The sequence below is a fragment of the Thalassophryne amazonica genome, chromosome 15 (assembly GCF_902500255.1).
Source record: "Thalassophryne amazonica chromosome 15, fThaAma1.1, whole genome shotgun sequence".
Taxonomy (NCBI): domain Eukaryota; kingdom Metazoa; phylum Chordata; class Actinopteri; order Batrachoidiformes; family Batrachoididae; genus Thalassophryne; species Thalassophryne amazonica.
In genome coordinates, this window is record NC_047117.1 from 67,289,423 (window position 1) to 67,316,971 (window position 27,549).

General features: G+C 42.0%; 1 protein-coding gene across 5 annotated transcripts in view; it reads left to right on the forward strand.

The window, feature by feature from the left end:
- Nucleotides 1-27,549, forward strand: part of atf7ip (activating transcription factor 7 interacting protein) — an 84,375-nt gene that overhangs the window by 21,409 nt on the left and 35,417 nt on the right. For 4 of the 5 annotated variants that reach the window (XR_004565406.1, XM_034189110.1, XM_034189114.1 and 1 more), the window contains exons 2-8: nt 20,965-21,015; nt 21,944-22,468; nt 24,623-25,073; nt 26,537-26,715; nt 26,859-26,981; nt 27,079-27,150; nt 27,243-27,322. Coding sequence is in view for 4 of the 5 variants with exons in the window: in XM_034189110.1 (XP_034045001.1) it covers nt 21,950-22,468; nt 24,623-25,073; nt 26,537-26,715; nt 26,859-26,981; nt 27,079-27,150; nt 27,243-27,322 (1,424 nt within the window). In the remaining variant the exon portion in view is untranslated. The remainder of the gene's footprint in view (nt 1-20,964; nt 21,016-21,943; nt 22,469-24,622; nt 25,074-26,536; nt 26,716-26,858; nt 26,982-27,078; nt 27,151-27,242; nt 27,323-27,549) is intronic. The other variant, XM_034189112.1, reaches the window with a different exon arrangement.

Here is a 27,549-nt window from a genome sequence, read left to right on the forward strand (position 1 = left end):
TGGGCCATTTGCGCTCTGGACTCCAGACACGCACATGCTGATGTATACACACATGCACACGGATCGGCTCCTGCTGGAGTAGAACGCATGATCGGTGTTAACACACACTTAATGGGAAAACTTCAGTACCAACAAAACTGGCCGGTGTGGCTGCTTTATTTTATTTAATTTTCTTGAAATTTTCACAGAGAAGCGCTATGTAAAAGCAGCACCATGTTTTGGAATTGAGGGTGCAAAGAGTGCCACGTTTGGTTGCTTTGCAGTGGTTGGTGGTGGTGATACTTGCAAAGTTGTTTCTTTTTATTTTTCCTTAAATTTGGCCCAGCTGTGTAGCTATAAATGACTGTTCTCCACCTTCCCCTGCTGGCCAGTCAGATATCTGCACCAAATGTCAGTAACAGCTTTACCAGCTCCAGGTTCCCGTCAATGACAGACTGGTGGAGCGCCGTCTGTCCCTTTGGGCTGAAGGAGTTGACATTGAATTCAGTTTGTCATGTCATGCAGCAAGGAGTGCACCTGCTTGGTGTTACCTTTCTTCACCGATTCTTGAAAAACTCTCTGCAGCGTGGAACATGTTGACACGTCTGCCTGGCTCATGATTGCAGCTCGGTTGGAAGGTGTTGGACAAAGTAATCCTGCCATCCCGAAAGCTGATAATTCTTCCCCTGTCAAGTGTCTCTGTTTAGTGCCACAGGTGGGTTAAGAGCAGTCTATAATATCTTTAATATGATGTGAGCAAGACACCCAGCAGTGTGGCAGGTCTTCAGAAGAGTGGCGCTCTGTCTCAATTCCCAGACAGGGTGCAGACAGCAGTCTGTATGATGTTAAGTAGGGAAACCAGGGGCTCCTTCTGGATCCATGACTGGCGGGGAGGGGGTGTACAACCGTGGGGCTCAGTCAGGCCAGCTCAACATAACATGATGTTACCTCCATGTGAGCTCATCACTTGCATGTAGAGTGTAATGGGTCAGGTGCACCGTTCAATGGGGCAATGGAAAATGGGCAAATGCCCACATGGGCTAACACTTCGTTGTCATAAAGTACACCGTCAATACCTGTGGTCACACTGATTAGAGAAATATTTGCACTGGGGTGGTCATCAATTATTTAGTGAATGTGTCAGTCGGACACCCAAAGAATAGGTAGGCCAAAAATATCTTCATTGAGAAGGGTGGCATGACACCATCAAAAGCCATCGGTGTGGCACAGCACTTATCGCTCCCTTGGTATACTCACCATGACAAGACTAGACTACAAGTCGGTGTATCCACCCACTATGATCTGTCCACTTCCACATCCACTCCTTCAATAGCAGTGGTCATCCACGTTGGTCATCCTTGTGCAGAATAAGGACAGGGGCAGGAGCTCCCTTTGGTTTAGAGTCGGGGGCTACAGTGCCGTGAACAACCCATCAGCACTGCTTCAGTCACCACCCACCAGGGACAAGACTATTGGTGCCCTTTGGTGGTTCATTCTTTTCCAGACATGATCATCGAAATGGCTTTCCTCTCTCCCTTTCTTAACTTGTGCCACCATCCACTGGAAAGTAGCATCAGAGTTCATTTCACGGAGCATGGAAACAAATTATCATCTTTTTCAGTGATGAGCTTTGCAAAGTGTTCTACAGTGGTTGGAGTAGCAGGCCTACGACCAACCCCGAAAAAGGAAAATTATTTGCCGGGCTGATGAGTTGAAAGATTTGGGATTGATTTGAAATATTTTTTTTGCTTCTAAGACCATGTCATTAAAAGCATAGTTGAATACTTACGATTGTGATACTACTTGTTTCTGGGATGGAATTTTGCCAACGTCAGGAAGAAACTGCCACTGGATAGTGATGCGGTTAACTTGCCATGGTCTTCTCAATCAACAAATGTATGGAAAGTTTTTGTGTTTCATGGTAGACAACAACTATGTAATGAAATTTTATAAAAGGAGAGACTTCACTCTTCCTGCAGAGTTACAAAGACAGTTATGATAGTCTTTAGTGTGTTATCAGGGCTTGACAATAAGGCAATTTATGCACTGGCCCACAGGGCCAGTAGAATCTGAAAGTTACTGGCCCGGATGAAAATATCACTGGCCCATACTTTCACGCCTGTGCCGAACCGGGGGGTAACTGATAAGAATTTTTTAAATCAACACTCAGACATTAGAATTGGGTTTCCTTAATGTAAAAACACTTGAAAACAAACACAAAATTCTTATACTACATGATAAAAACCTTAAAGTGAGTAAACTTTGAAAAAAATGTCGGTAGGTAACTGATAGGAATTTTTTCAACACTCAGACATTAATACAAAAATAAATTTATTTCTTGATCATTTACAAAATTAATATGTTAAATTTCATAAACCAAGTTCCCTTGCTAATGTTGTCACCGTGGGGTTTCCACAAGGGCATACTGATTAGACTTTTAAACTGGCGTATGAAATCATACCACATTGTCTACCAGGACATGGTATATTTATACTTACTTGTTAGCATATTCTGGCATGGCCCTACAAGTTCCACAGAAGACAACCTCACTCTCCTCATCACTCTCCAGCTATGGCCGTCTTTTCTTCCAGGAAGTTTGCCAAGTTTTCCTCACCCTTTTCTTCTCATATTCAGCATCAGCAGCCTTCCTCTTCTGTGCTTGTTTTGAGGGTGATAGCTGTTCTTTCCTTTGCTTTCCTGGTTTCTGCCCAGGGGCAGGAGGTTTCAAGAAATTCATAATATTCATTGCGCTCGATCTTGCTTAAGCGAAAATGATGCGTCGATGTTGAAGCGAAATTTGCGCCACATCAGAAGATGCGCCTGCAGACGAAGTTTGTCTGCACTTCGGCAATGTTCCCAACATTGCGAAGTGGTGCAACATGTCCTGTCTCTGGTAGCAGCCTGTGAGCAGGACGTATGTCTCTTTTGTCCTTTATTTCACAACTATGACAAGAGTTTTTGGAGGAGCAGCAGCCCCACAGCAGCGGGAGCGGAGTTTCTTTTTCTTTTTTTTTCCTTTTTTTTTTTAATTGTTTACATGTGCGCGCGTGAACGGGACAGTTGGTCCTCAAGTTGGGTCCTGCAGAGGCAGAAGGACCGCTGAAAGCAGCCATCATCCAGACGCAGCTCCTGCAGCAAATAATGATACTGCCTGAATTGGGAACGTCTCATGACGTTTGTCAGCTTTCCACAACAACTCGCTCCGTGTGATCAAGGTCCGTCATGTTAACTTGACTGACAACCGGAGCCGGCGAGCTGAATGGAAGCTCCTCCTATTTGATGACGCACCGGGGCGAATTTTCGCAGCAAAAGCAGAGCGACACACCGGGTGAAGGAGGCGCGTCCGTTGCCAACGCGACCCCCGCGAATTTGTAGCATCTGATCGCGCCCGGTGTGAACGCGGCATTAGACTAATAAATCTGCCCAAAGCGATTTTAATTCTTACTGGCCCATACGGACCAGTGAAATATGAACTTCACTGGCCCGTGGTGGCCTGGAACATGTAAAAAAGGCCGCTGGGCCATCGGACCAGTGCTATTGTCGAGCCCAGGTTATACTGTAGAATATTATGCATACAGTTGTAAATTATGTACAAATTAACATGTACCAACTGTTAAGTCAGTGGGTCTTCATGGGATACGAAATAGTTCTAAGTATTCCAGGAGTACTGATCTAAAAATACTCCTGACAGTTCAGTAGAACTCAGAAAGATCAAAAGGACGGCATAAACAAAAGACACATTTTTGCTAAGCAAAGTAATAATATTTGATAATCTACAACATAGTAGGGTTCTAACATGGTTGATAAAATGGACAGCTTTTCTCTCAGTATTCACTCTAAATAACTAGCCACAGCAGCAGCCATTTTGTAGTGCAGCATGTAAGTGGTGAAAATGGATAAGCATGCTGTGCAAGCAAGCCATCAAAGAGAAGGGGCTAGGGGGATGGGCAAAACCCCCGTCTGCTCGAGTTTGTGGACTAATCCAATCAGTAAAAGAGGAAATTCTAGCTTTTATTACAGAGAACTATTAGTATTTTTCATTACATCTACTTTGTATTTGCAGGAAGCTGCATGATTTTGTGGGAGGGGAGAGAAGGAAATGGAAAGACAATCCAGTCATTTTAAACTTAACAGTGATGTCACAAAATTGTGTGAAATAGATTTTATTTAGCTATAAGCAACACAAGCTACAGCTAAAAATATGTTGAACTGAATATACCAAGCTGCTTTCCCTTCTCCTGGTGCTCTTTCGGGACAAGGGGTGAAATGTCTGAAGCTTAAAGCCAACTGGATTTGAGTGAGGAATTTATTACTTTTTAACCCCCCTTCTTCTCCAAAACCTAATTTTCTTGTCATGTGTTGATTGTGGGGTTGAAATCATTGAGTTATCTTAGAATTTGTTCAGCTCGATAGCTTCTTGTTGTCGAGAATGCCCTTATGCTACAATGGTTTAGTCCATGCGTGGCTGTAAAATCCAGACAGGAGCAGACTGCTGGTGTGGGGGAAGGGTGTCTGCGGTCTGTTTCAAGCTGTAGATTTCAGTCCTGCCTGTGGTGCTAGCTATAGTTAAGTCCTAACTAAATAACATTGCAGTGGTTCCAACAGAAGTTCTCTGTGTGATTACTTTTCACATTGACTGTGTCATTTAACCAAGGGAATTTTATTTTTCTCTTCATGGGAACCTAGGTCATAGCTTTTTCTTTTTGTCTCCTTTTTGTGGTAATCCTTATGGTTTTTGCGAGGTAGTGTTGCAGTACATATGAGGTTTTTTTTTTTTTTTTTTTTTTTTTTTTTTTTTAAGTAGCCATGAGATGAGTTTCTGTTGGAATCGTGTGAGCTACAAAATCAGTGTGTACTTGATTCACGTGGAAGCTCTTGGTTCTGACCACCCCACCCCCTTCTCATTTGTCTTTCCTCCCTCTGCCTAGCACTCACTATCCTTACTCAAAAAACAAAAAAACAAAACCAGGAACAAAACCCATAAAAACCTTTGGCAAATGGCTTGAAAAAACTTTGAGAATCCAGTTCATGTTTTTTGAGTATGTTGAAGCCATTTTGAGCATATCTCTCCTTATATCATGGGTGTTTTTTTTTTGTTTTTTTTTTCACGTTTCAAGTGTTGATGTTGAGCGAACTTTTGTTGTTTGCATATTACTGAATACAAACCGTATCTGTCTCTAGGTAATTATTAAATTAAGTGTCTGTACCCAGATGTGTGGGTTCTCCATATATTGTTGGTTTGTTATCCTCATTTGTGGAGGCAGAATTAAAAAAAAAAAAAAAGTGAAAAAATTATAAAGTCCCCCCCCCCCCCCCCCACCCCTGTCCCAACAATTTAATCGGACGGGACTATTGAAGGAAATGTGTTTTCATAAGGGGAAAAAAAGACGCAGGCTTATCATGTGCATACATGAAGTATAGCTGTTGTTGAAAAGGAAAAGGTTTGGCTTTCAAATACTGTTGCTCAATTTCACGATTGTTTCTTGCATATGATATTCTTTAAAACAGTAACAAAGAAAACTAGTGATTACACCTCAACAGGACAAAAGGGTGAATCAGTTGTACTCTATAAAGTAGGCATGCATGATAGACCCATGCAGTCAAAGTGAGCAGAAAGAGTCAGATCATTTAGCTGTGTGATGCTGTGAGGATGGATTACAGGTTTCAGCAATTCAGAGCTTCCAATTCACTGATGTTTGGACTGTAATGGGAAACACCTTGTGGAACTCTTCATGAAATCTGTGCAAGTTTGCAAAGTCATTTTGGTCAGCAAGGAAGTGTCATCGGGCACTATACTGACCAAAAAACCCAACCAGTAAACCAAAGTCAATGTGCTGAGAAATGGCATTCAGAATCTCTCCTGTATTACATGTCATGAGAACCTTTTAAGCATACATTTGCATGTGTGACGATGTATAATTTGCTCTTCTGCTTTTTGTGAGTAGTAAGAACAGTACTGTCGAGATACTGTGGGAAAAACATGTTCTTGCTTCATTTTGCAAAATATTGTTTTGCTTTCACTCAGCATAAGTAAGGTATCAGTGACAAATCTATGCATAGCAATTAGGGTGAATAATTTGGTGTGGCCGTAACGTGATAATATGTTATGCTAGAAATGGCCGGCTGTGAGGGCTAAGTGTGTCTGTGCGCAGCAGACCAGGTGGCCATTTTGAGTTTCAGTGAATCCAGATGTAGGCAGTGAAGATGGGGGAGGGGACGACTGCGCGCTGTGCGCAGTGTTATTGGAATGCAGACTCTGCACTGGCTGGCAGAGTTTTTTTCCTGTCAGTGTTAAGCCTCTGTTCTAGAATTTTTTTTTTTTCATTTTTTTGGTTGATTGGTTAAACCATATTTTGAAAATTCATGTAATCAGCACCTTGTAGGTGCAACAGTTGGACAGAGCCTGGTGTCAGGTATCCTACCACTGCACGTTGCTTGAGGCAGTTGAGGCACAGATCAGCAGAAAAGAGAGAATGTAGAATTTGCTAACCCAGTTAACCAGCCAAGAAAAAAAAATGCAATAATACAACTGTAAAATTTGCTTTGGTGAAAGGAAATAGGTACTAACTGGTTTGGTCAAGTGTCTGGGCAATGCTTAACATGCTGGTGAACACTGGAAACATGCACAAACTAGTTAAACACTTAAATTCAAAGCCACAATTTAATAGTGTGCCTTATGATGCATTGTGTTACTGATTTTAACCAGTAGCATCAAATCTGGTGTTTAGAAAGAAGTTATCCAGTATTTCCTTATAAATCTGCGTGTTTGGGCAGTCTTCTACAGATGGGCAATACTTTTCCAGGAGGTGGGGTTTGTTAGAGGTTCTTCTCACTCGCGTCCGTGTTCAGCATGCTGCTCGCAGCAGCACTGGTGGCCATTTTGTGTTTCTGCAGCAGTGGGGGAGGGGGGGGGAAACAAAAAATGTGCTTGAAGGTTTGATTCCCCCTTACAGTAAGGCTTTTTTTTTTAATGAAGAAACTGCTGAATTTTGTAAATGGCAGTGCATTATTATTACAAAGTCAAAGCAAAAATTAAAAATGTACTTTCAAAATAATCTGACTGTTGGAGTTAAGTGACACTAATGGGAGCCCTAGATTAAATGAGGTGTTGTATAAAAAGCTTTTTTTAAAAGGAGATAATACTGTAATTTTTTTGGTAAGAGTTCTTTTTTTGTGTGCAGAGAATCACCCCTGTGGCAGAATGGTACGGTCTGCATTTGGCACAGCCCTCCCTCCTGTGGGAGAGGCTTTGAGCAAACAGGCAGCATAGTGTGTCAAGCTGTGCACAGCTAGCAATGCTGCGTATAGGCCAAAAATAAAGGGCGGGGGGAGGGGGGGAAACATTTTGCACAAACAGAATTCTAACTCGTCAGAGCGTAAATAGTGCTGTCGACTTTTATGGGATAACTTACTCAAAAACACACACACACACACACACACACACACACACACACACACACACACACACACACACACACACACACACACACACAAAAACAAAAGCATAAGCAAAAATAAACATAGTTAAATAAATCTCATGGTTGTATTGCATTTGTTGTGTGTAAATTCATCAGGTTAAATCCTTGCCCTGTTTTTAATGAAATCTAAAATGGCACTTTACTTTCTCTGTAGTATGCTGTATTCTTTGCGTTCTCCCCTCCCCCATTTCCCCCCAACCCCCATCAGAATAGTTTGGTCCATGTTTGATGAGCAGCGGATGTTCCAGCAAGAGGGAGAAAGAGTGAGTGTGTGTGTGTGAGAGAGAGAGACAAATGGGGCGGAGGGGAGCAGCTGCCACGCTGCTCAGTGGGTGTGATATTTAGCGCTGGCTTTACGCCGTTAGCTAGGCTCTGACTAAAGTGCACATTGTGCTGTTCCGTCCTGTTGATTTTACTTTTTTTTTTAAATTATTATTTCATAGCACATGCCTTCAAAGATGTTCTACTATTTGTATTTGTTGCTGTAGCTCACCTTTGGTACATTCTAGTTGAGTGGACCACTCCTAACTGTGCTTCTCCCCTTTTTGCCTTTGACTTTTCCTGCCCATGTGGTCCTTTGATCCACACAGCAAACTGTTTGTATGACCTCTAATGGAAATGTTTCTGAAACGATTCTTTTTATCATAATTTACATTTTGTCAAGCTTTTGGTTGATGTAGGTGGTTGTTCCATTATCTTGCTCCTTCTTTAAAATTTGCATCAGACAGCGAGCAATCTAGAGCAAATTGACAATTCTGTACGGCCCTTAATTTTGATTGCCAGTCAAAATTAACATTTTGAATTTTTGCAGTTGCACAAAGAAAATGCTATTTTTCAAAGTGGCAACACTGGGGTAGGTGTGATATGTCATGAGGTCTGGATAGTTAGAAAAAACTAAATGTACACAAATATGTCACTGAGGTCTCTCAGTTCAGATATAAAGCAGCTTTGAAAAGAAAAAGCCATCTTGGACAGAAGGGGTTTATTGCGTTGTTGGGCAATGACACAAGTGTCTCACTAGCTTCAAATGGATCCTGTTTTGAGTGTGTCATAGAAACTTTGCGTTGCCATCTCTGGAATATATATCATCAAGCCCCAAGGAGATTTTTTTGTGTTGTTCAATAAGATTTTACAGAAAGGAAGAGGGGGAAAAAGATTATAAAATCCATGCTAGAGCTTTGAAGACATTCTCTGTTTGTCGGGGTTGTTCGAGTGAATGCCACAGCTGTTCAGAAGAAAGTGTTTTCTTCATTTTTGATTGGCAAAACCACCTCCAAAAAAGAGCTTGTCAAAGTGAGCAAAATGGTGGTTAGAATTCTGCTGTCTCTGAGAAACAGAACTACAGTTACCAGTGTGAAATAAATATTGTCAGCAGTAGGATCGGGAGAACAATGGAGTTTGAGCATAAAAAAAGATCAACACACTGGTAAAGAATGTTCTGTTGTCCTGCCAATGTAAAGTTGTTAGGGAAGGCAGGGACACCACAGAATGTTTACTTACAGCTATATCTGGGCTTCTATTTTGTTAAACACTTTGAGAAAATGACAATACTATTTCAATGCTGGAAACTAGCTTAGTACATTTCAATAGGATTGATAGGTTAAAGGTCGTAGAGCTGACTCCTAAAATAGCTGAGGCAAATACAAGTCAGTTTTCATGCTCCAATATTATATTTATGTGGAGTTTGGCTTTGATCTTTATTTATTTTAAAGCCACTTGTACCTATGGTGTTTTTGTGAAAGTTTGTCTCCCCCACCCCCCAGTGTATGCCAGAATGGTTCAGTCCGTGCTTGAGTGTGGATTTCCATACTGTGAGCAAGCTTGTGCTAGAGTTGGGGGATGGGCGTTGCTAGGCAACAGCCTGTGCAGTGCACTTCCCTTTTCTCTACGCTGCTAGCTAGAGTTAGTATTGATAATCACTACGCTCTAATGTTTAAATGCTGAATGCCTAGGATTGTATTTGCTTGCTGCAGTGTTATTTTGCCTTTGCTAACTGATATCAGAAAGAAATTTTCTTCACATTTTGGTTTTCAAATTATGCGTTATGACAGTTTCATGTGTCAGAAGGATAGAACAGATTTCCTGTTTTAAAGGGTTTAATTGGCAACCTTTTATAGGCTCATTTTAGGCCATGCAGCAGAACGCACCCCTGCAGTAAACAAGATAGACCAGTTCTAATTGAGCCCCTCCCTCTTTTTTAATTTTCCCCTGCTGGCCTCTCAGCTGTCGGCTTTCTCGCTCTTCAACAAAATACTTGGATGACCCCAGTCCAATGCATCTTGGTGTAAAAGATTACTTTTCTTCTTTAAAAAAAACAAAACAATGCCAAACATTTTATGTAGTTAGTTTTTTTATATTGCATTTTCAAACATTTTAGTACATTTTAAGAGTACTATTCCTCTTCAAGTTTTACTCTTAATCCACACCCTTGCAGAGGACGGGTAAAAGGGTGTGGTACATGGAACTGTGCATTTCCGTGATTGACTCAAAAATAATTTATGCATTTGACTTAATACTTTTATACAAGTCAGAATGTCACTGTTTCCCAGTTCTCAGAGATCATCTTGGCCGGGACAGGTGTTTCAGATCATTTGTATTTTTAGATATTTTATGCCCTACCCAAGAGACATGGGGCATTTGGAGTACTTTCTTTAAGAGCCAAACAATTCAGATTTTTTTTGGGGGGGGGATGCAATATCGATATTGGGGAGTAAAAAAAAAAGTATGATACCGTTATGTTATGACAGAGAAGTGTAATCGAGGCTTGATGTTTTACAGTTTAAACATGAATTTTATTATAAATAACTATAAATATAACCATCAACTAACCAACATATGCCATGCTGCTTTTACTCAGATTGTCAGTCACTCTGTCACATCATTCAGAATTTGCATAAATCAGACTGCTTGGCTATCGCCTATCTGATGACATAGCAGCCACTTGTTTCTTGTTCCTGTAAAATGCCCAGTCTGATTGAAAATTAATGGCAGCTAGTTGCTTTTCCTTTGTCTGTTGTAGCCTAGGTTGACGGGGGTCCCAGCAATGCTCGACAGCATTGTAAACTGTCATTGGAGCACCCTCTGCTGGACAAACTATGTAATGACACCATTTCCAACAGTGTTAATCCTATATTACTTACTTGGTAAAATTAAAGTTTTCATATCGGCAAAAATGACACCAACACTGATGTGGTGGTGAAAGGCTCATACGGTGCATCCAGAAAGTATTCACAGTGCTTCACTCTTTGCACATTTTATGTTACAGCCTTATTCCAAAATGGAGTAAATTAAAATGTTTCCCTCAAAATTCTACTCACAACACCCCGTAATGACAACATAAAAGTTTGTTTTTTTAATTCTGCAAATTTACGAACAATAAAGAAATGAAGAAATCACATATACATAAGTATTTACACCCTTTGCTCAATACTTTGTTGATGCACCTTTGGCAGCAATTACAGCCTCAAGTCTTCTTGAATGCCACAAGCTTGGTGCACCTATCTTTGGGCAGTTTTGTCCATTCCTCTTTGCAGCACCTCTCAAGCTCCATCAGGTTACATGGGGAGCATCGGTCCATTTTCAGATCTCTCCAGAGATGTTGAATCGTATTCACTCTGGGCTCTGGCCGGACCACTCAAGGACATTCACAGCGCTGTCCTGAAGCCACTCCTTTGATATCTTGGCTATGTGCTTAGTGTCATTGTTCTGCTGAAAGATGAGCCGTCACCCCACTCTGCGGTCTAGCGTGCTCTGGAGCAGGTTTTCATCCAGGATGTCTCTGTACCTTGCTGCATTTATCTTTCCCTCAGTCCTGACTAATCTCCCAGTTCTTGCCCCTGAAAACATCCCCACAGTATGATGCTGAACTGTAGGGATGGTGCCTGGTTTCCTCCAAACATGACGCCTAGCATTCATGCCAAAGAGTTCAATCTTTGTCTCATCAGACAAAATAATTTTGTTTCTCATGGTTTGAGAATCCTTCAGGTGCCTTTTGGCAAACTCCAGGTGGGCTGCCATGTGCCTTCTACTTAGGAGTGTCTTCCGTCTGGCCAATCTACCATACAGATGTGATTGGTGGATTGCTGCAGAGATTGTTGTTCTTCTGGAAGGTTCTCCTTTCTCCACAGGTGAATGCTGGAGCTCTGACAGAGTGACCATCGGGTTCTTGGTGACCTCCTAAGGTCTTTCTTCCCTGATTGTTTAGACAGGCGGCCAGCTCTGGGATGAGTTCTGGTGGATCCAAACTTATTCCATTTACGGATGGTGGAGACCACTGTGCTCATTGGGATCTTCATTTCAGCATAAATGTTTCTGTACCCTTCCCCAGATTTGTGCCTTTTGATAACCCTGTCTTGGAGGTCGACAGACAATGTCTTTGACTTCATGCTTGGTTTGTGCTCTGATATGCATTGTCACCTATGAGACCTAATATGTAGACAGGTGTGTCCCTTTCCATATCATGTCCCATCAACTGAATTTCCCCAGATGGGCTCCAGTTAAGCTGCAGAAACATATCAAGGATGATTCATGGAAACCAGATGTACCTGAGCTCAATTTTGAGCTTCTTGGCAAAGGCTGTGAATAGTTAAGTATGTGTGATTTCGTCTTTTTTTTTATTTATTTTTTTATTATTATTTGTAATAACTCACTCTTTCATTCACCTTCAACTGCTTATCTGGGATCATGTCACGGGGCAACAGCTCCAGCAGGGGCCCCAAACTTCCCTTTCCTGGGCCACATTAGCCACCTCTGACTGGAGGATACCAAGGTGTTCCCAGGCCAGTGTTGAGATATAATCTCTCCACATAGTCCTGGTTCTTTCCCGGGGTCTCCTCCCAGCTGGATGTGCCTGGAACACCTCCCTAGGGATGCACCCAGGAGGCATCCTTACCAGATGCCGAAGCACCTCAGCTGGCTCCTTTCAATGAGAAGGAGCAGTGGCTCTACTCTGAGCTCCTCACGGATGACCAAGCTTCTCACCTTATTTCTGAGGGAGACACCAGCCACCCTTCTGAGGAAATCCATTTTGGCCGCTTGTATACGTGATCTAGTTCTCTTGGTCATGACCCAACCCTCATGGTCATAGGTGAGAGTAGGAATGACGATTGACCAGTAGATTGAGAGCTTTGCCTTTTGGATCAGCTCCCTTTTCATCACACCAGTATGGCAGAGTGAATGCAATACTGTCCTTGCTGCGCTGATTCTCCGACCAATCCCACAATCCATTGTCTCCTCACTTGTGAACAAGACCCCAAGGTACTTGAACTCCTTCACTTGGAGTAAGACCTCATTCCCATCCCGGAGTAGGCAATCCATTAGTTTCCTGTTGAGTACCATTACCTCAGATTTAAGCCTCGTTTACACATAGATGGTAAACTCTCCCGGAAGCGTCCCGGCAGAGATTTTGCCCCCTCCGGGCCGTTTTAGGGATCAAACGCCATAGTTAACGCCGGCGCACGGGGGCGTGGTTTGGTTCCGGCTTCACCGGGAATTGTCGAAAAAATTATTCAACATGTCGAATAATTCCGGGAGCACTCCCGGAGAAGTGGCCTGACAATGGAGACAACGCAAACAACGGCGTTTGATACTTTTTAATCGCTGTGTCATCCCGCCCCTTCCTGTAGTGCCGCAGTTTACACCGCCGTAATTGGCGGCCGGCATTCTATCCCTAACCAACGGCGTGTAAAACGGCGATAGAGCCCACATCGGCGTCCTCAAAGGCATTTTAACCGGCAAACAGAGGCAGACAAAACGGCGGCGCTAGCGGACAGTACGCTGTTCTAAATGCCACCTCCCGGTTAACGGCGTTCCAAACGGCCGATAGGGGGCGGTCAGTATAAAAACGCTAGCGCGCTGCATGCAGGTCTTTCACTCGCGGCCAACTCCAGATATTTTTGCAGAGAAGCTCCAGTATGCCTCCTAAAATAAAATTGGCAGCGGCAAGGACTTACCAAGAGGTCTGGTTCAGGGGTAGCCCTGTGGTGGAAACGAGCAACACGTTGAGGAGGGGAAAAAGAGAGAAAAGAAAAGGCTGAGAGGTGAGCTCCCTGTCACTCCCTCCCCCTGCACTGACAGCTGCTTCAGCCTATTATACTCTGGGGGCGGTGCCTATAAGCAAAAGTTCCTGGAGTAACGCAGGATTTGCCTGGATAAATCCAGCGGTACACAGGGCATTATCGGCGGCAGCAGAACACCGCCGTTTTCATGTGCGTCTTAACCTGCGATTGTAAAGGATAGAACTGAGTATTAACCCCCGTTGCCTGACGTGTGCCGGATGCTACGGCGTCAAAACTCCGCTTTATTCGGCGGATTTAGCGGCGTTTTATCTGCGTATTTGCGGCTAGTACGGTGCTCAAAACGCCGGCGAAATGCTCCGCCCCTTTCCACCGCGAAAACAGCCGGAACTACCGCGAACTTCGGTCTACGTACTACCCGCGGACAAAACCGTCTATGTGTAACCTGGGCTAGAGGTGCGGATCCTCATCCCAGCTCCTTCGCACTTGGCTGCTAACCGATGCAGTGAGTGCTGGAGGTCACAGGCCAATGAAGCCAATAGGACCACATCATATACGAAAAGCACTGATGAGACCCTGAGCCCACCAAACTGAGAACCCTCCTCCCCCGATGATGCCTCGATATCCTGTCCATGAATATCACAAACGGGATTGGTGACAAGGCCAACCACCACCGGAAACGAGTCCGACTTTCTGTTGAGAACCCGAACACAGCTCTTGCTTTGTTAGTACACAGATTGGATGGCCTTGAAAAGGGAACCCTTCACTCCATACATCTGCAGTACCCCCCACAGTATCTCCTGGGGTACCTGATCATACGCCTTCACCAAGTCCACAAAACACATGTAGACTGCATGGGCATACTCACAGGCTCCTTGCGAGATGTATGAGCTAGTTTTCCAGCACCCTGGAGTCGACTTTGCTAGGGAGGCTGAGTAGTGTGATGCTCCTGTAATTGGTACACACTGTCCTTTTTAAATATGTGGACCACCACCCCAGTTTGACACTCCTTAAGTACTGTCCCAGACATCTCATCCAAGATAGTCCCTCCACACCCTTTTGTAGTAAATTTGCAAAAAAATAAAAAAAACTTTCTTCACATTCTTTATGGGGTATTGTGTGTAGAATTTTGAGGGGAAAAAATGAATTTCATCCATTTTTGGAATAAAGCTGTAACATAACAAAATGTGGAACAAGTGAAGCACTGTGAATACTTTCCAGATGCACTGTATCAGCCATTATGCGTCGTCATCGTGGCAATCCCTTGGTGGCGAGGAACATTGTTTCTTGATCGATTCCCGGACAAGATAGTGGACATAGAGGCGACTGAATAGACCCAGTCTTGAGATACACCTTTTCTGAGAGATGCTGCACATGATTGCTGTGGGAAACTTCTGCCGGTCAGCATCTTGCTGTCTTTCGTTCCTCTTTCTCCTCTTCTCCTGTGTGTTGTTTGTCCGTATTTTTTTGGAAGACTTGGACTCCCATGTGGATCATTGTTTGCAAGCTGGATAAGTCTCTTGCTTGTTGTTCCCAGGTCTTCCAGTTCTTAGGTTGTGCTTCAGGAGGTCCTTGTAGTGTTTTTTTTTCTGCCCTCCTCTGGATTGTTTTCCTTTACTCAGCTGGATGTAGAAGATCTGTTTGGGAAATAAGTGGTAATCCATCCTAATGACGTGACCTACCCACCAAAGCTGGTTCTTGATGATTACACACTCAGTGCGCCAGGCCTTGGTTTCAGTGAGGATGCTGATGTTGGTACAATAGTCTTCCCACTTGGTGCGGAGGATACTCTTCAGGCAGGGTTGGTGGAATTGCTCTCAGGTTCTCAGGTGGTGGTGGTAGGTGGTCCATGTCTCAGGTCTGTACAGCTGGGTTGGCATGACAACAGCTTTGGATTTTTGTCCCGTGTTGGAGGTCTCTGTTGAAAACACGGGTACAAAGGTGGCCGAAGACCGTTCTTGCACGTTTGAGTTGGTATTGGATCTTGTCATCGATGTTGGGATTTAATGACACATGGTTGTCCATTTAGGGAAGTTGGGTCACGTTCTCTTGGTCTTTTCCGTTTAGTTTCACAGCAGGAACCAATGGATTGACCATTTTGGGTGTAGTCTCATACAGGATCTGTGTCTTCTTCAGGTTGATGTGAAAGCCAATCCCTACCACATATTGTCACATCGGGGCCATCATAGGGGGCGGAGTATTATTAATGGTCTTATTTTGAAGAGATTGACAGTTAGCTGTACATCCTTTTGCACTGTGGCTTGTGTTTGCCAGTGTTAAAAATACATTGTTAGTGTAAACCAGACTGGACAACTGATATATGTGCAACACAATTGCAGCTCATTGATTTTACTTCTCTTGAAGTGGCACACAGCAGCCACATAGAATATCATCTTGCTGCTACTTCTGGCTTCACAGGGCTCCACATGCCTGTCATTAAACATCTGATTGCCATCGTCATCTTTGTGTTTCTTGATTCTTTCATTTGTCCAGCCACAGTCAGTAAGCCAGTAAGCACAGAAATTGCTAACAGCTAGCAGTGCTAACAAATTCAGAGTCACTTGTCCACATCACAGCTGTCCTGTTGTGATTGCTTATCCAACTTTTCTTCCTCTCCAAGCCTTCACACACTTGTAAAATTGGATAAACTGCCACGACTTTATCATAGACACTTGTAGAAATAAAATGTGGATGTCAAGCATGGTAAAGAATGGTACTGGAAATTCAGCTGAATGGAGAGGGGGAATGTTGATGAAGCAATGGATACTGAATCGATTTTCCGTATATGACGCAGAGAGATTTGTAGGCCAAGTTTCTGAAAAATTGTATGTGCTATGTTTTCGCCAACCCTTAATGTATGAAGATACACATGTTGATTCAAGTTGTGGCCAGCAGGAGGCAGGTGTATGAAACCTTGTGGAATCGATAACTTTTCAAAGACCTCATCCATCTCAGTGAAACTTGGTGCACAAGGGAACTTCACTAAGAACTTTGACATTGGAAACATTTTGAATTGTGGCCACCAGGATGCAGAGTCTGAAAACTTGTCAACACAATATTTTGACAAACAGTTTGTGTATCATGGTGAAATGTGGTACACAAGGCAGTCACATTCGACATTGGGCAAGTTTAGTGCAGCACTCTGTGTATCAAAATGAAACTTGATATAAACCTTTACCTCTCCAAGACATTGGACAACTTTGTTTGATGCTTTTCACTTCTAACCGTAGCCACTAGGATGCTGTTTCTGAAAGGCTGTGAACTAGGACTGTTATCAATGTATTCACTCACAAATGTTTCCTGATACAATGTTGACACAAACTGCTGTGTATCGCTAGGTTTATACTGCGATTTATTGACCCATAGCGCAGTGAGCCTCGTTGTTCACCCCAAAGAAGGTGTCCCGCATGAAGCGCTGCTTCAGGCGCCTCTTCTCCCCGTAGTCCGAGCTAGGCCTGTCACGATAGAGAATTTTACTGGACGATAGATCGCCTAATGCCGCGTTCACACCGGGCGTGACGCGAGCGACTGCAGCCACAGGTTGCCATGTAATCCCTATGTAAGGACGCGTTGTGGCGCCAAACCGTGCAGTGCAACGCAAGTGAAGCGACGCGAGTGAAGCGATTTTGAGCTTTTTGCGCGTTTGTGGCGCGATATTGCGTCGCGTCGCATTGCCCTCCTCCCCAAGTTGAAAAATCTGAACTTTTTCGTCTCGTCGCGCCGCAGTGACCAATCAGGGACTGAATATGTAGTGACGTGGAGATGTCTGGAGTTTGACTCAGTCCTGTATCTGGTAGCAGCCCGTGAGCAGGACTTATGTCTCTTTTGTCCTTTATTTCACAATCATGACAGAGTTTTTGGAGCGAGCAGCAGCCCCATAGCAGCAGGAGCGGAGTTTCTTTTTCTTTTTCTTTTACGTGCACGCGCGTCTGTGGAGATTATTTTACTTATTAACTACACAGATGTATAATAAAACAAATAGTGACTGGTTTCTAAATACAGTTATGACAGAGTTTTTGGGGGGTAGAGCCAGCTGCAGCAAGCAGCAGAGTTTCTTTCTTTTTTTTTTTTTTTTCTTACGTGCGCACTCGAGTGAATCATCTGTGGAGATTATTTTACTTATTAACTACACAGATGTATAATAAAACAAATGGTGACTGGTTTCTAAATACAATTATGACAGGTTTTTGGTGGGTAGAGCCAGCTCCAGGAAGCAGCGGAGTTTCTTTTTTTTTACGTGTGCGCGCGAGTGAATCATCTGTGGAGGTTATTTTACTTATTAATGACACAGATTGTATAATAAAACAAATAGTGACTGGTTTCTAAATACAATTATGACAGTTTTTTGGGGGAAGAGCAAGCTGCAGTCCACAGCAGGCAGCAGAGTTTCTTTTTTTTTTAAAATTGTTTACATGTGCGTGCGTGAACGGGACAGGAGGTCCTCAAGCTGCATGGGTCCCGCAGAGGAGGAAAGACCGTTGAAAGCAGCCGTCATCCAGGCGCAGCTCCTGCAGCAAATACTCCCTGTATTGGTAGCTTTCCACAACAACTCGCTCCATGTGATCAAGGTCCGTCATGTTAACTTAACTGACAACTGGAGCCGGCGAGCGGAATGGAAGCTCCTCCTATTTGATGACGCACCAAGGCGAATTTTCGCAGCAAAAGCAGTGCGACACACCGGGTGAAGGAGGTGTGTCCGTCGCCTGGCGAGCCACGCGAATTTGTAGCGTCTGATCGCGCCCGGTGTGAACGCGGCGTAAGAAAATTTTGCGATAATCGATAATGTCGCAATATTACTGTCGACTGTATTTAAAGACCATTTTGTGCCACTGATAGTGTTGTAATGGATCATGGCTGATCTGTACAGGCCGCTCCTCATGGATCGGCATGCAGGTGAACCACCGATTTATCCAAATTCTGATATCGGGATCAGATCGGAAGTGAAAAAATATGGATTTGTGCATCCGTAGGACAGAGCATGAACTTGATGAACACAGCCTGTTAAAAACTCCTTGTGTGGGTCTGTGGAGTGAAGCTTTTTCACGTTGATTTCATCAAGTCGCATTGATGAATCCACTGTGCACCCTGTTGATGAATAGATGAAAACGGATCGAATCCAATAAGATTTAGCCCGATAACAGCATTTTTTTGATTAGCCTGTTAAAATTGATTCATGTACTCGCCTCGTTTCCGAACAGCTAGTGCTTGCTGCTGCTGCAGGGATCAACACACAGCTCTGTATGTTTAAAAAAAATAAATACACAAACACGCTGCTTTGCTTTAAATATGCAATAAGTCTCTTTGTAGGTCATTAATAAAGAAGCTGTGAGAGTCGCTGAATTGTTGGTGACAGCAAACGCGCATGTAAAGGGCGATATATAGAGGCCAGAAAAATGATCATACTCATCTTTGTATATCGAACGATAAGTCGATGTATCTATTATCGCGACAGGCCTATTCGGAGATGCGTTGTGGGGAGAGGGACACGGTAGCAGCCGGTAGCATGTTAGCCACCTGTAGGAGGAATTCGGGGCACGAGCCGAACACAACTGCTGCTTCTCGACGTCCTCGTGTGGGTGCCTGCACATGCAGTAAATGAAGGAGCTGTGGTGGCTCTGCCGCATGTTTACAGTTTAGTAGCACTTTTCATGCAGCGGACAAAGTCCCTTTCATGTTCAAAGCAGCCGCACACACAGCTTCAACAATCACCTGTTGTTGGAAGGAGTGATTGAGGTATAGTTACAAAGAAATTACTGCTGGACAAAGAACATGTTTGTTGTGAAAAGGACTTTGGTTTGTTAAAGATAATTTGCTTAATGAAGTGGCTGAACCCCAAAGAGTGAGTTACTCTTGATGAAGGCAGTGCTATAGCTGAATACATCTGAAGGAGAATCCGGTTCAGCTAGCTCCTCAGAGCTCAGTCTGCCAGCAAAAAGAGCTGACCGCCATTTTGTTTCTGCAACCGATTCAGGCGCAGTAAATGAGGCCAAAGGACGGGGGAGGGAGTTGAGCGCACTGCGCAGTTGGCAGTCTGTACCAGTGATTGCTCTCACTGTATACATCGCTCTTGAATTGTGCGTGATGACTTCTTTCCTTATGTTACCTTAAGGTTATTTTTAAGCAATGATGCTGTGATACCTTCTGATTACATTTTACAGCAAATGCTGTTGGTCATCAGAGGAAGATGATGAAAGCAGAGTGGAAATGGCTTTACAGTGTTGTGCGTTTGCACCAGCAGCTTTGTGTGCCCTTCAGCTTCATATGAAGTATATTATGTGCATGCAGACCAGAGCCGTCTGCTTTTTGGGTGTTATATTTAAAAAGGCACGTGACAGCACGCTGTGGTTCAAAACCCACGGGTAAATTAAATAAGGGTGGAGAACGAGGCGGGCTCAGATGGCTTTCTCCGGACAACGGCGCAGCCACAGTATAGCTAACCTACTTCACATGTGTAAAGGTGAAGCAGATTGTTGCAATCGTCAGATAAGCGTTTGAAGATTGCGTTGTATGATGATTTGGCTTTTGTGTACCTGCTGCGAGATGGCACTTTTAAAAAATATATTTTTTTTAAATTTGTTTGTTTTACTGTGGAATGTTTGGCTTCATACATGTGTGTATAATATAGGACAGTTTATTTATTTTTTGTAAAACATTAACAGACTTCTCTGGTTGGTGTTGAAACTCCGATCAACTTTACAACAGAATGGATAAACATTTCAGTGCCCACTCATCTTAATAATACTAATACATTTATTTGTATAGCACTTGTCAAACAATCATTTCCAGGTCCTTTACAACAATATAACATTGAATTGCAAAATAGAGCATGTGTGCTAAAATAAAGACTGGTACTTTAATTTGTCCTGAAATACTTTTATTTATTTATTTTTTCCTGCAGTTTTGAATGTACCTGATTTGTGTGACTGCACTTGTGGAGTGTGTATGTGTAACGTGCCTCCTGTTCTCACACATGGACAAGTGGAATTTTAAGTCTGAGGATAGCAGCAGCAGCATCAACCTTTCCTGCACTCTGTTTTACGGGCACAGTCTCACACACCACCACTGTGTACTTGTGTGAAAGAAGCTTTTCTTACTCCATGCTTGCAGTCTTATCTGAAAATACTTGGTCCCTCAAGTGATGTTCTGGAATGATTTGTCTATATATATTTATAGTCCAGTAAGAATTTGCTGTTGTTGAAATGTTGAATAAAACAAATATATTATTCATCAAAGTTGAAGCAGTGTTCATTAAGATGAATTACAGTGTGATTTAATCAAGTCAATAATTCACAAATTTGGTTTGACATCGCCAACATGATTATATTTCCAGTCTTATTATATACTTACTGATCCTACAAATATTTTCTTTGATGTAGTGTCCAATTTCTGCTCAACATATGTGATATATTATGGTCTTCAGAATAATTACACTTAGAGATGCAGATTTACACGCACATTTTCTTAAAAAAAATGCATGTCTTTGTTTTCCCTAGGTTCTCAAAGGATTGTGTTAAATCCATGATCAGGATCCTTTCCTCTTAGAGGTGAGTTAGAAATCAATCATTTATTGGAGACATGGATGTTATTTTTGTTGTTATATGTCTTGATTGCTCTTGAATGCTAAATGAGAACCTTTCTATGGTATTTCTTCCAGCACACAGCTTCCTACTTCAATGTCAAATAAAGGTTAAAATTAGATCTATGCATACCCAGGAAAGGAATGGATATAAAATATGACAACTAGCTTCAAAACTACAGCGTGTGCAACAATAAAAAAAAATGTACGGAAAATCCTGCATGTTTTGCATAACCTTTTTACTGCTGCCAACACGGCCTCAATTCGGCAGTTTTGATTCGCTGAGGATTGAACCAGTAGGAAGGCGGGGGGATGGTAGGAAGATTAGGTTACTGCTGTTGTTAACTACAATGTCATTTCTGTTCTCTGGATCGGAGTACAGGGTAAACCTGAAAGCCATAGGCTCACAAAATTTGGCTAGGTTGGATTTTGTCACAGGCTTTTCTTTTAATCTTTTATGATAGGAAGAAAAAGGGGGTTTTGAATGGTTTTGCTGCAGGCTGAAGTGAGTTTCCTGCTTGAGGACAGGCATGTGTATCCAGTTCCTGCAAAAAAAAAAAAAAAAAAAGATAAATGATTTGGATCCAAAGTGAAATCTGTAGTAAAAACATGAATGCTGTTGTGCATCAGACTAGTTTGGTATGCAGATCTGTGGAAGAACTTTCTAGAACAGAGCAAGCAACAAAGCCATAGGATTCCACAGTGACCTCTAGTGTTTGCTCTGATACTGTGCACCCATATCTTTGGTATGCATGCCTTTCCTGTATCAGGCCCCAGACAAGTTCATGGGCAGGGAAGACTGGGATCTTTACTCTTCTGTCTGTCACTGTTCTCTAGCGCCTTTGTGGGGTCAGGTGACTGTTTTAATGCATTTGGGTTTCGCTGTCATTCCACAGGCAAAAATGGAAGTCGTTGCGGCAGAAGAAAAGAAGAAGATTTTCCGTGCTCGGAAAACCATGAAGATTAGTGACCGGCAGCAGCTGGAGAGTCTTCACAACACTTTGTTGACGAGTCCATCCCCACCGCTCCTGTTGAATGGAACGCACAAAGATGATGGACAGAAAATGTCAGACAAAGATCTAAACAACATTCTGGAGTCCAAGTCCCCGCAAGCTGAATCGCCTGTTTCACCATCCTCTCGTAGCTCTCCTGCTCCTTTCCTGTCCTTAAACCTGTCCCCTTCCTCTGCCTCTTCACAAAGTCCAAAAGAAAAAGAAGAAACCGCTGCTTCTCCTGTGTCACCATTCCATTCTCTGAACTTTGAACTGAAAAAGATGGAGGAGGACGAAGAGGAGGAAGAGAAGAACATGAAAGAACCTCTGTCATCATCTTCAAATGAGGCTCCGCCAGCTCCACCAACGGACTCAAATGATCAGCAGAAAACAGACTCTGAGAGTTCTGCAGAAAAAGAAAAGAAAGAGGTAAATGCAAAGATTTAGAAGTTTCTTTGTCCTGTGTTTGCTCTGTGTGCATTTTATTACCACCACTGAGCTGCAGAGGATGGCTGAGTCTATGCGATCACTCTCTTCTCTCCACTCTGTTTATGGACACTAAACCTCACGGAATACAAAGAATTTCACTGAGACAGATCTCAACCCATTCAGAATAACACATATTGGTGGGCATTTGAATCTGCCTCAAACTCTAGCCTTTGGATCTCTTTGTTTTCAATTTATTAAACCTGCGTGATGAGGTTACTTGTAGGGTTGGATTACAAAAAAATATCTCTTTTAATTAGACCATCACACATCATAAATTGATTCATGAAATAAAAAAAAAAAAATCATAATGTAATCTATGCCTATTCTCTCAGTGAATGCACTAAACTCTACCTCATGCAGCCACTCAATTTCTGTTGTCACAGGTTGTAATCAAAAAGAAATAACTGTACTGTTGCCATCTCCTCTTCTTGAATGCCCTTCACAATAAAAGCTGTTTATTGCAGGGACATCAACACAGCAAAGCCTTTTACTGTGAAAGCTACAACATGATGAAAGCTAGTAAATATTTGACTACCACAGCAGTTGGTCAGCTTTAGCAAAACTTTTATACAAACAACACTTTTGTCAGTTAGTCATTTCATTGTCAAAATGACAGCAGTCACCATCTTTATTCATTAATTCCTGAAGCAGTTTCAACACAGAAATTAATAAATAAAATATTTTAGTTTTAAAAAGCCAACAGACAAAGGTGAAATGAATCAAATTTAGACCTTAAAGTGTGTAATACTGAAGACATCCTGCTAGCATGCTCAAACCGATAAACAATTTTATCGAGATGTTGTTGCGACATGGAGAGATTGCCACTCTGCAGCACCTGGCTCACCTAATTCACTCTAACCATGTCGCTGAGAACAGCCTCTTCAAAACCTGAATAAAGGGCTGGAAACATGGTATACAGCTCAATTACAAATGAGTCACTTTAGGCAAATTTTAAATGCAGTGTTCACTAAACTTGCATCAGCAGCTCATTGTGCCATGAAATAATGAATTATTGTTGAGTGATAAGTTAAATTATTGTGTGCTTTAAGGGAAAAGATGCAGTGATGAACAATAGCAATAACATAGTTTGTACTCTGGAATTAAGGACCTTAGTTTGAAGAGCTTTATTCTTCATAGACTTTAATGTTCATATAAAAACATATGGCAATTACTTTGAAATTTTAAATGTTTGTCATAATTTTTTTGGATTTGTTTGTTAAATGAACATAATTGTGATAAAGTACAAATCTCTAAAGCCACGAATGCAGAAACGTTCTTCATTTGATAGTTTATTCTTCCGTTGTCATTGCACATGTGGGTACTTGTTGAAAGTAGTGCAGTTTTCCTGTTTTGAAAAGTCTCCAAAATAGCTTTATAATTTGGATTTTACTGTTTTGCACTCGAAACCTATGTTTAAAAGGAGCTTTTTACACATTAGTGGATTAAAGAAGACCAGTACTTAACCTCTGTCATAAGACCAATATTGAACTTGTCTGTGAACTTAGTGAGGTGATCTTGTGTACAAAGTTTCACCTTGAAATACTACTGTATGAACTCTTTGTGAACATATCATGTACACGAGGTTTCTGAAACTCTGCCCACTGGTGGCCACAACTAGAATTGAAATCTGATCAACGTAGAACTCGTCCAAAGTTTTAGTGAGATTACCTTGCGTACAAAGTTTCACCTTGAATAAAAAGTCTTTTACAAGATGTCACGTACACATCAACCACACAGACACAGAGACAAAATGTTTACAGCACAAAATTTGCAATGACCATTTATAGTGATGCAATATTAATAATTGTAAGTGAATATTTAAGTATAGTCAGAATTGTGTCAAATTTGGAGTGGTTGAACTGAGATTGAAATATGTTTGTGACTTTTATGGCAGTCGGTAGTCTGGCAGTAGGATGGATAATACGTCTTATGCTGCAATTTTGGCTTTTGGTTGGCAGAAGTGCTCCATATTCTGAAATTTCTGTTCGTAATTCAATTGAAAATTGAAATTTGTGCTGTAGATGAATTGTTGACTTTTGGACAAAATAAGAGTGCTGTGAATGTTTCTTAATTGCCCTCTATACTCTTCCTCAGGACACTCTGAGTACAGCAGAAGGCACAGCTGAGGATGCAGTTAAAGATTCTGTTAAAAATGTGATTCCATCACCTGTAGCTGATCCAGTATCTGACTACACAGAGCCTATGGAATCAGATAGTGACACTACAAAGGCAAAAGACCCTGAGGACTTGACAGTCACAATTGATGACCAGAAACCTTCTTCCCCCAAAGATATCACATCAGATTCCTCTCTTTCATCCCCAAACTCAACACATGGAGCTCCCTCTCCTGCTGTGGTTATGAAAGAAGAGGAAATCAAAGATGAGGACACACAAGACGTGAAGGACGATGAAGATGATGTGGAGAAAGGGTCAGTGAATGTGGAAAAGATGGATGTGGATGTGAAAGTGGACACAAAAAAGGAAGAAATTCAAGCTGTAAAACCTACTTTATCTCGCCCATCATCCACTCCACCAGCTAATACAGGTATGAGCATTAAATGGCAAATATTAAGCAATGCAAGATTCCCATTTACTATAATGATGCAGGACATCAAAGGTTATGCAATTGTATTTATATTTGTCTGTGTAGACAACAACCCAAAAAACATACCATCAACAACATTATGTGGAGCGATAATCCGTCAGTCAGGGAACCCTTAAAGGTGTAGTCCCTTTGTGTTTTTTTTTTCTCTCACAAATGTTAGTCATAAAAATGGTTTTCTTTGACACTACTATAATTTGGTTCTTTGGTATTCAACTAAAGGATGCACAATCCCATATTCAGCATGAGTGGAAATGTTTTAGGATTCATTTGAGCATTTTGCTGGATATCTGCTGGACAGAGGAGACAGCACTCGCACACCTCTGCTATATTGGTTGTCAATACAAACACTAGATATAATTACAGCTTTTATACTTAGTTTGCCAGAATAATTCAATGGCGAGACTAGCATTTTACACATGGTCTAAGGTAAACTTCAAACCTTGTGTGTGCACACATGCTTCCTCCTTGTATCTACAAGATCTCATGGACTGAACCTCCTATATTTCTGATGGATTCCCCTCAGAATAAATACTTGACCAGCAACAAAATTAGCTGTAATTTTGCGACATACCACAGAAATAAAAGTTTTGGACACAAACTAAATTTTGTCAGTGTTGTGGAAAATCAAATTCTACATGTTTAAAGGCTAAAATTTATAGTCTTATCAACCATGCAGGATTTACCTGCCTTCCCTGGATCTTAATGACTTCACATTTCATTCTGTTATGCTGTTAAAATCAGCTTCCTCATACTGTAAATTTTAACTGTTACTTCCAGTGGAAAGTGCTGCGCGACACAAAGTGCATCAGTGCAGTGATGGTGCAACAGTTGCTGCACTGAGTACAGTCATTGTTGTTCAGCAAGTTTCACACTGACAGCTACACTGTGTTGGGACAGTGTTCACTGAAGACATATAATTATCAGAACTGGATTTCCTGAATCAGTGTGTGATTTTGTTTTTTGTTTTTCTTTATGTGTATGTTAAACGTGTTCTACAAAATATTTTATGCATATTTGTCTTTACTTTTCAACAACATTGTGGAGCTGCCTGATATCTAATATTTTTAAATAAACTGGGCCACTTTTCAGAGAAACATTTATTTTAGATAATAGCTCTATAGTAATGGAATTACAATCAGCCAATTTTAATGATAAGCTAAAATATGACTTCTTGGTCTTACTTTAGAGAAATAAAATGCTGACAGGTTGTTAAAAAGAACATGCTGGTAGTAAGCAATCTTTGAAAGTTATTACAGTTATTAATTAAATGTTGACAAACTCTGTTTCTGTTTGCTGTCAACTTTAGACTGACCAAAACAGTGTCACAAAGTGTGTCGTGTAAAACATTTTGGACAATCTCCAGTGCTGAGAAAGTACAACTATGTCTTTTTTTGCTCCCACAGCAGAGCAAGAAGAGAAGTGCTCTACATCAGGACTGAAACGCACCTTGTCAGAGGGTTATGAAAAGGATGGACATGCAAAAAGAGACTCAAAGAGGCCCAAGATGGAGGGAGTAGAGTTGGAAGCACAACTGGAACTTAAAATTACTGCAAAAGCAAGCAGTCGCCATAAGCTTGAAAAGGTTTGTGTAACTTGTTATCTTACTTAACTGCGTTACGTCAGTGAGTCATGAAGAGTAACGAGGCTCCACCAACATGCCACTAGATGTTGGACATTTCATTAAAATAAATTCACCTTTTTTCTCTGTTCAATGTTCCTCCTCAGATTGTGCAGCAGCTAGTGGAGGAGCGGATGAGAATGTTTGACAAAGATTTACAAGCTCTGAAGGACAGAGTAGATCAGATTGACTGTGCCACTAAACACCAGAGCGCTCTGAGCTCACTCCAAGTAAGTACACCGTGCAACGTTCTTACCAAACTGTTTCGATTCACTCGTATAGTTAGTAAAGCCTAAATGTCAACTCCTCTCTTTCTGTCATTGTTAGTCCAAGATAGCCCGACTATCAAAGAAGTTTGGAGAGGCTAATCAGGTGTCGGAGAACAAACGAAAACAGGAGGTAATAATTGTTGCTCGTCTGCATCTGGTGTGTCAACGGTATTGTCTTAAATGTTGTTGCTGATCATCTGTTGTCTGATTTTTTTCCCCCAGGCACTTGCTGCTGTTACTGCAACCGCTGCTGCTGCCGCTGCCAAGCCTGCTGCTACTACAAGCTCCCCTTCAGCTCAGCGGTAAGTGTCAGTCTGTGCTCAGGCTCGTTCATTTAGACCACTGTTAATCATTTTGTGTTCTGAAGTTGGGTTTTTTTGTTGTTGGTTTTTTTTAAGTAATGTATCCACTATATCACTTCACTGCAAGCCTGGATATTTTGTAGACATTTCCTCATATGGTTGTATGGCTAGAAAGTGTGTGTGTGTGGGGGGGATCCCATCATCATTGCTTTTTATCCTGGAATCAT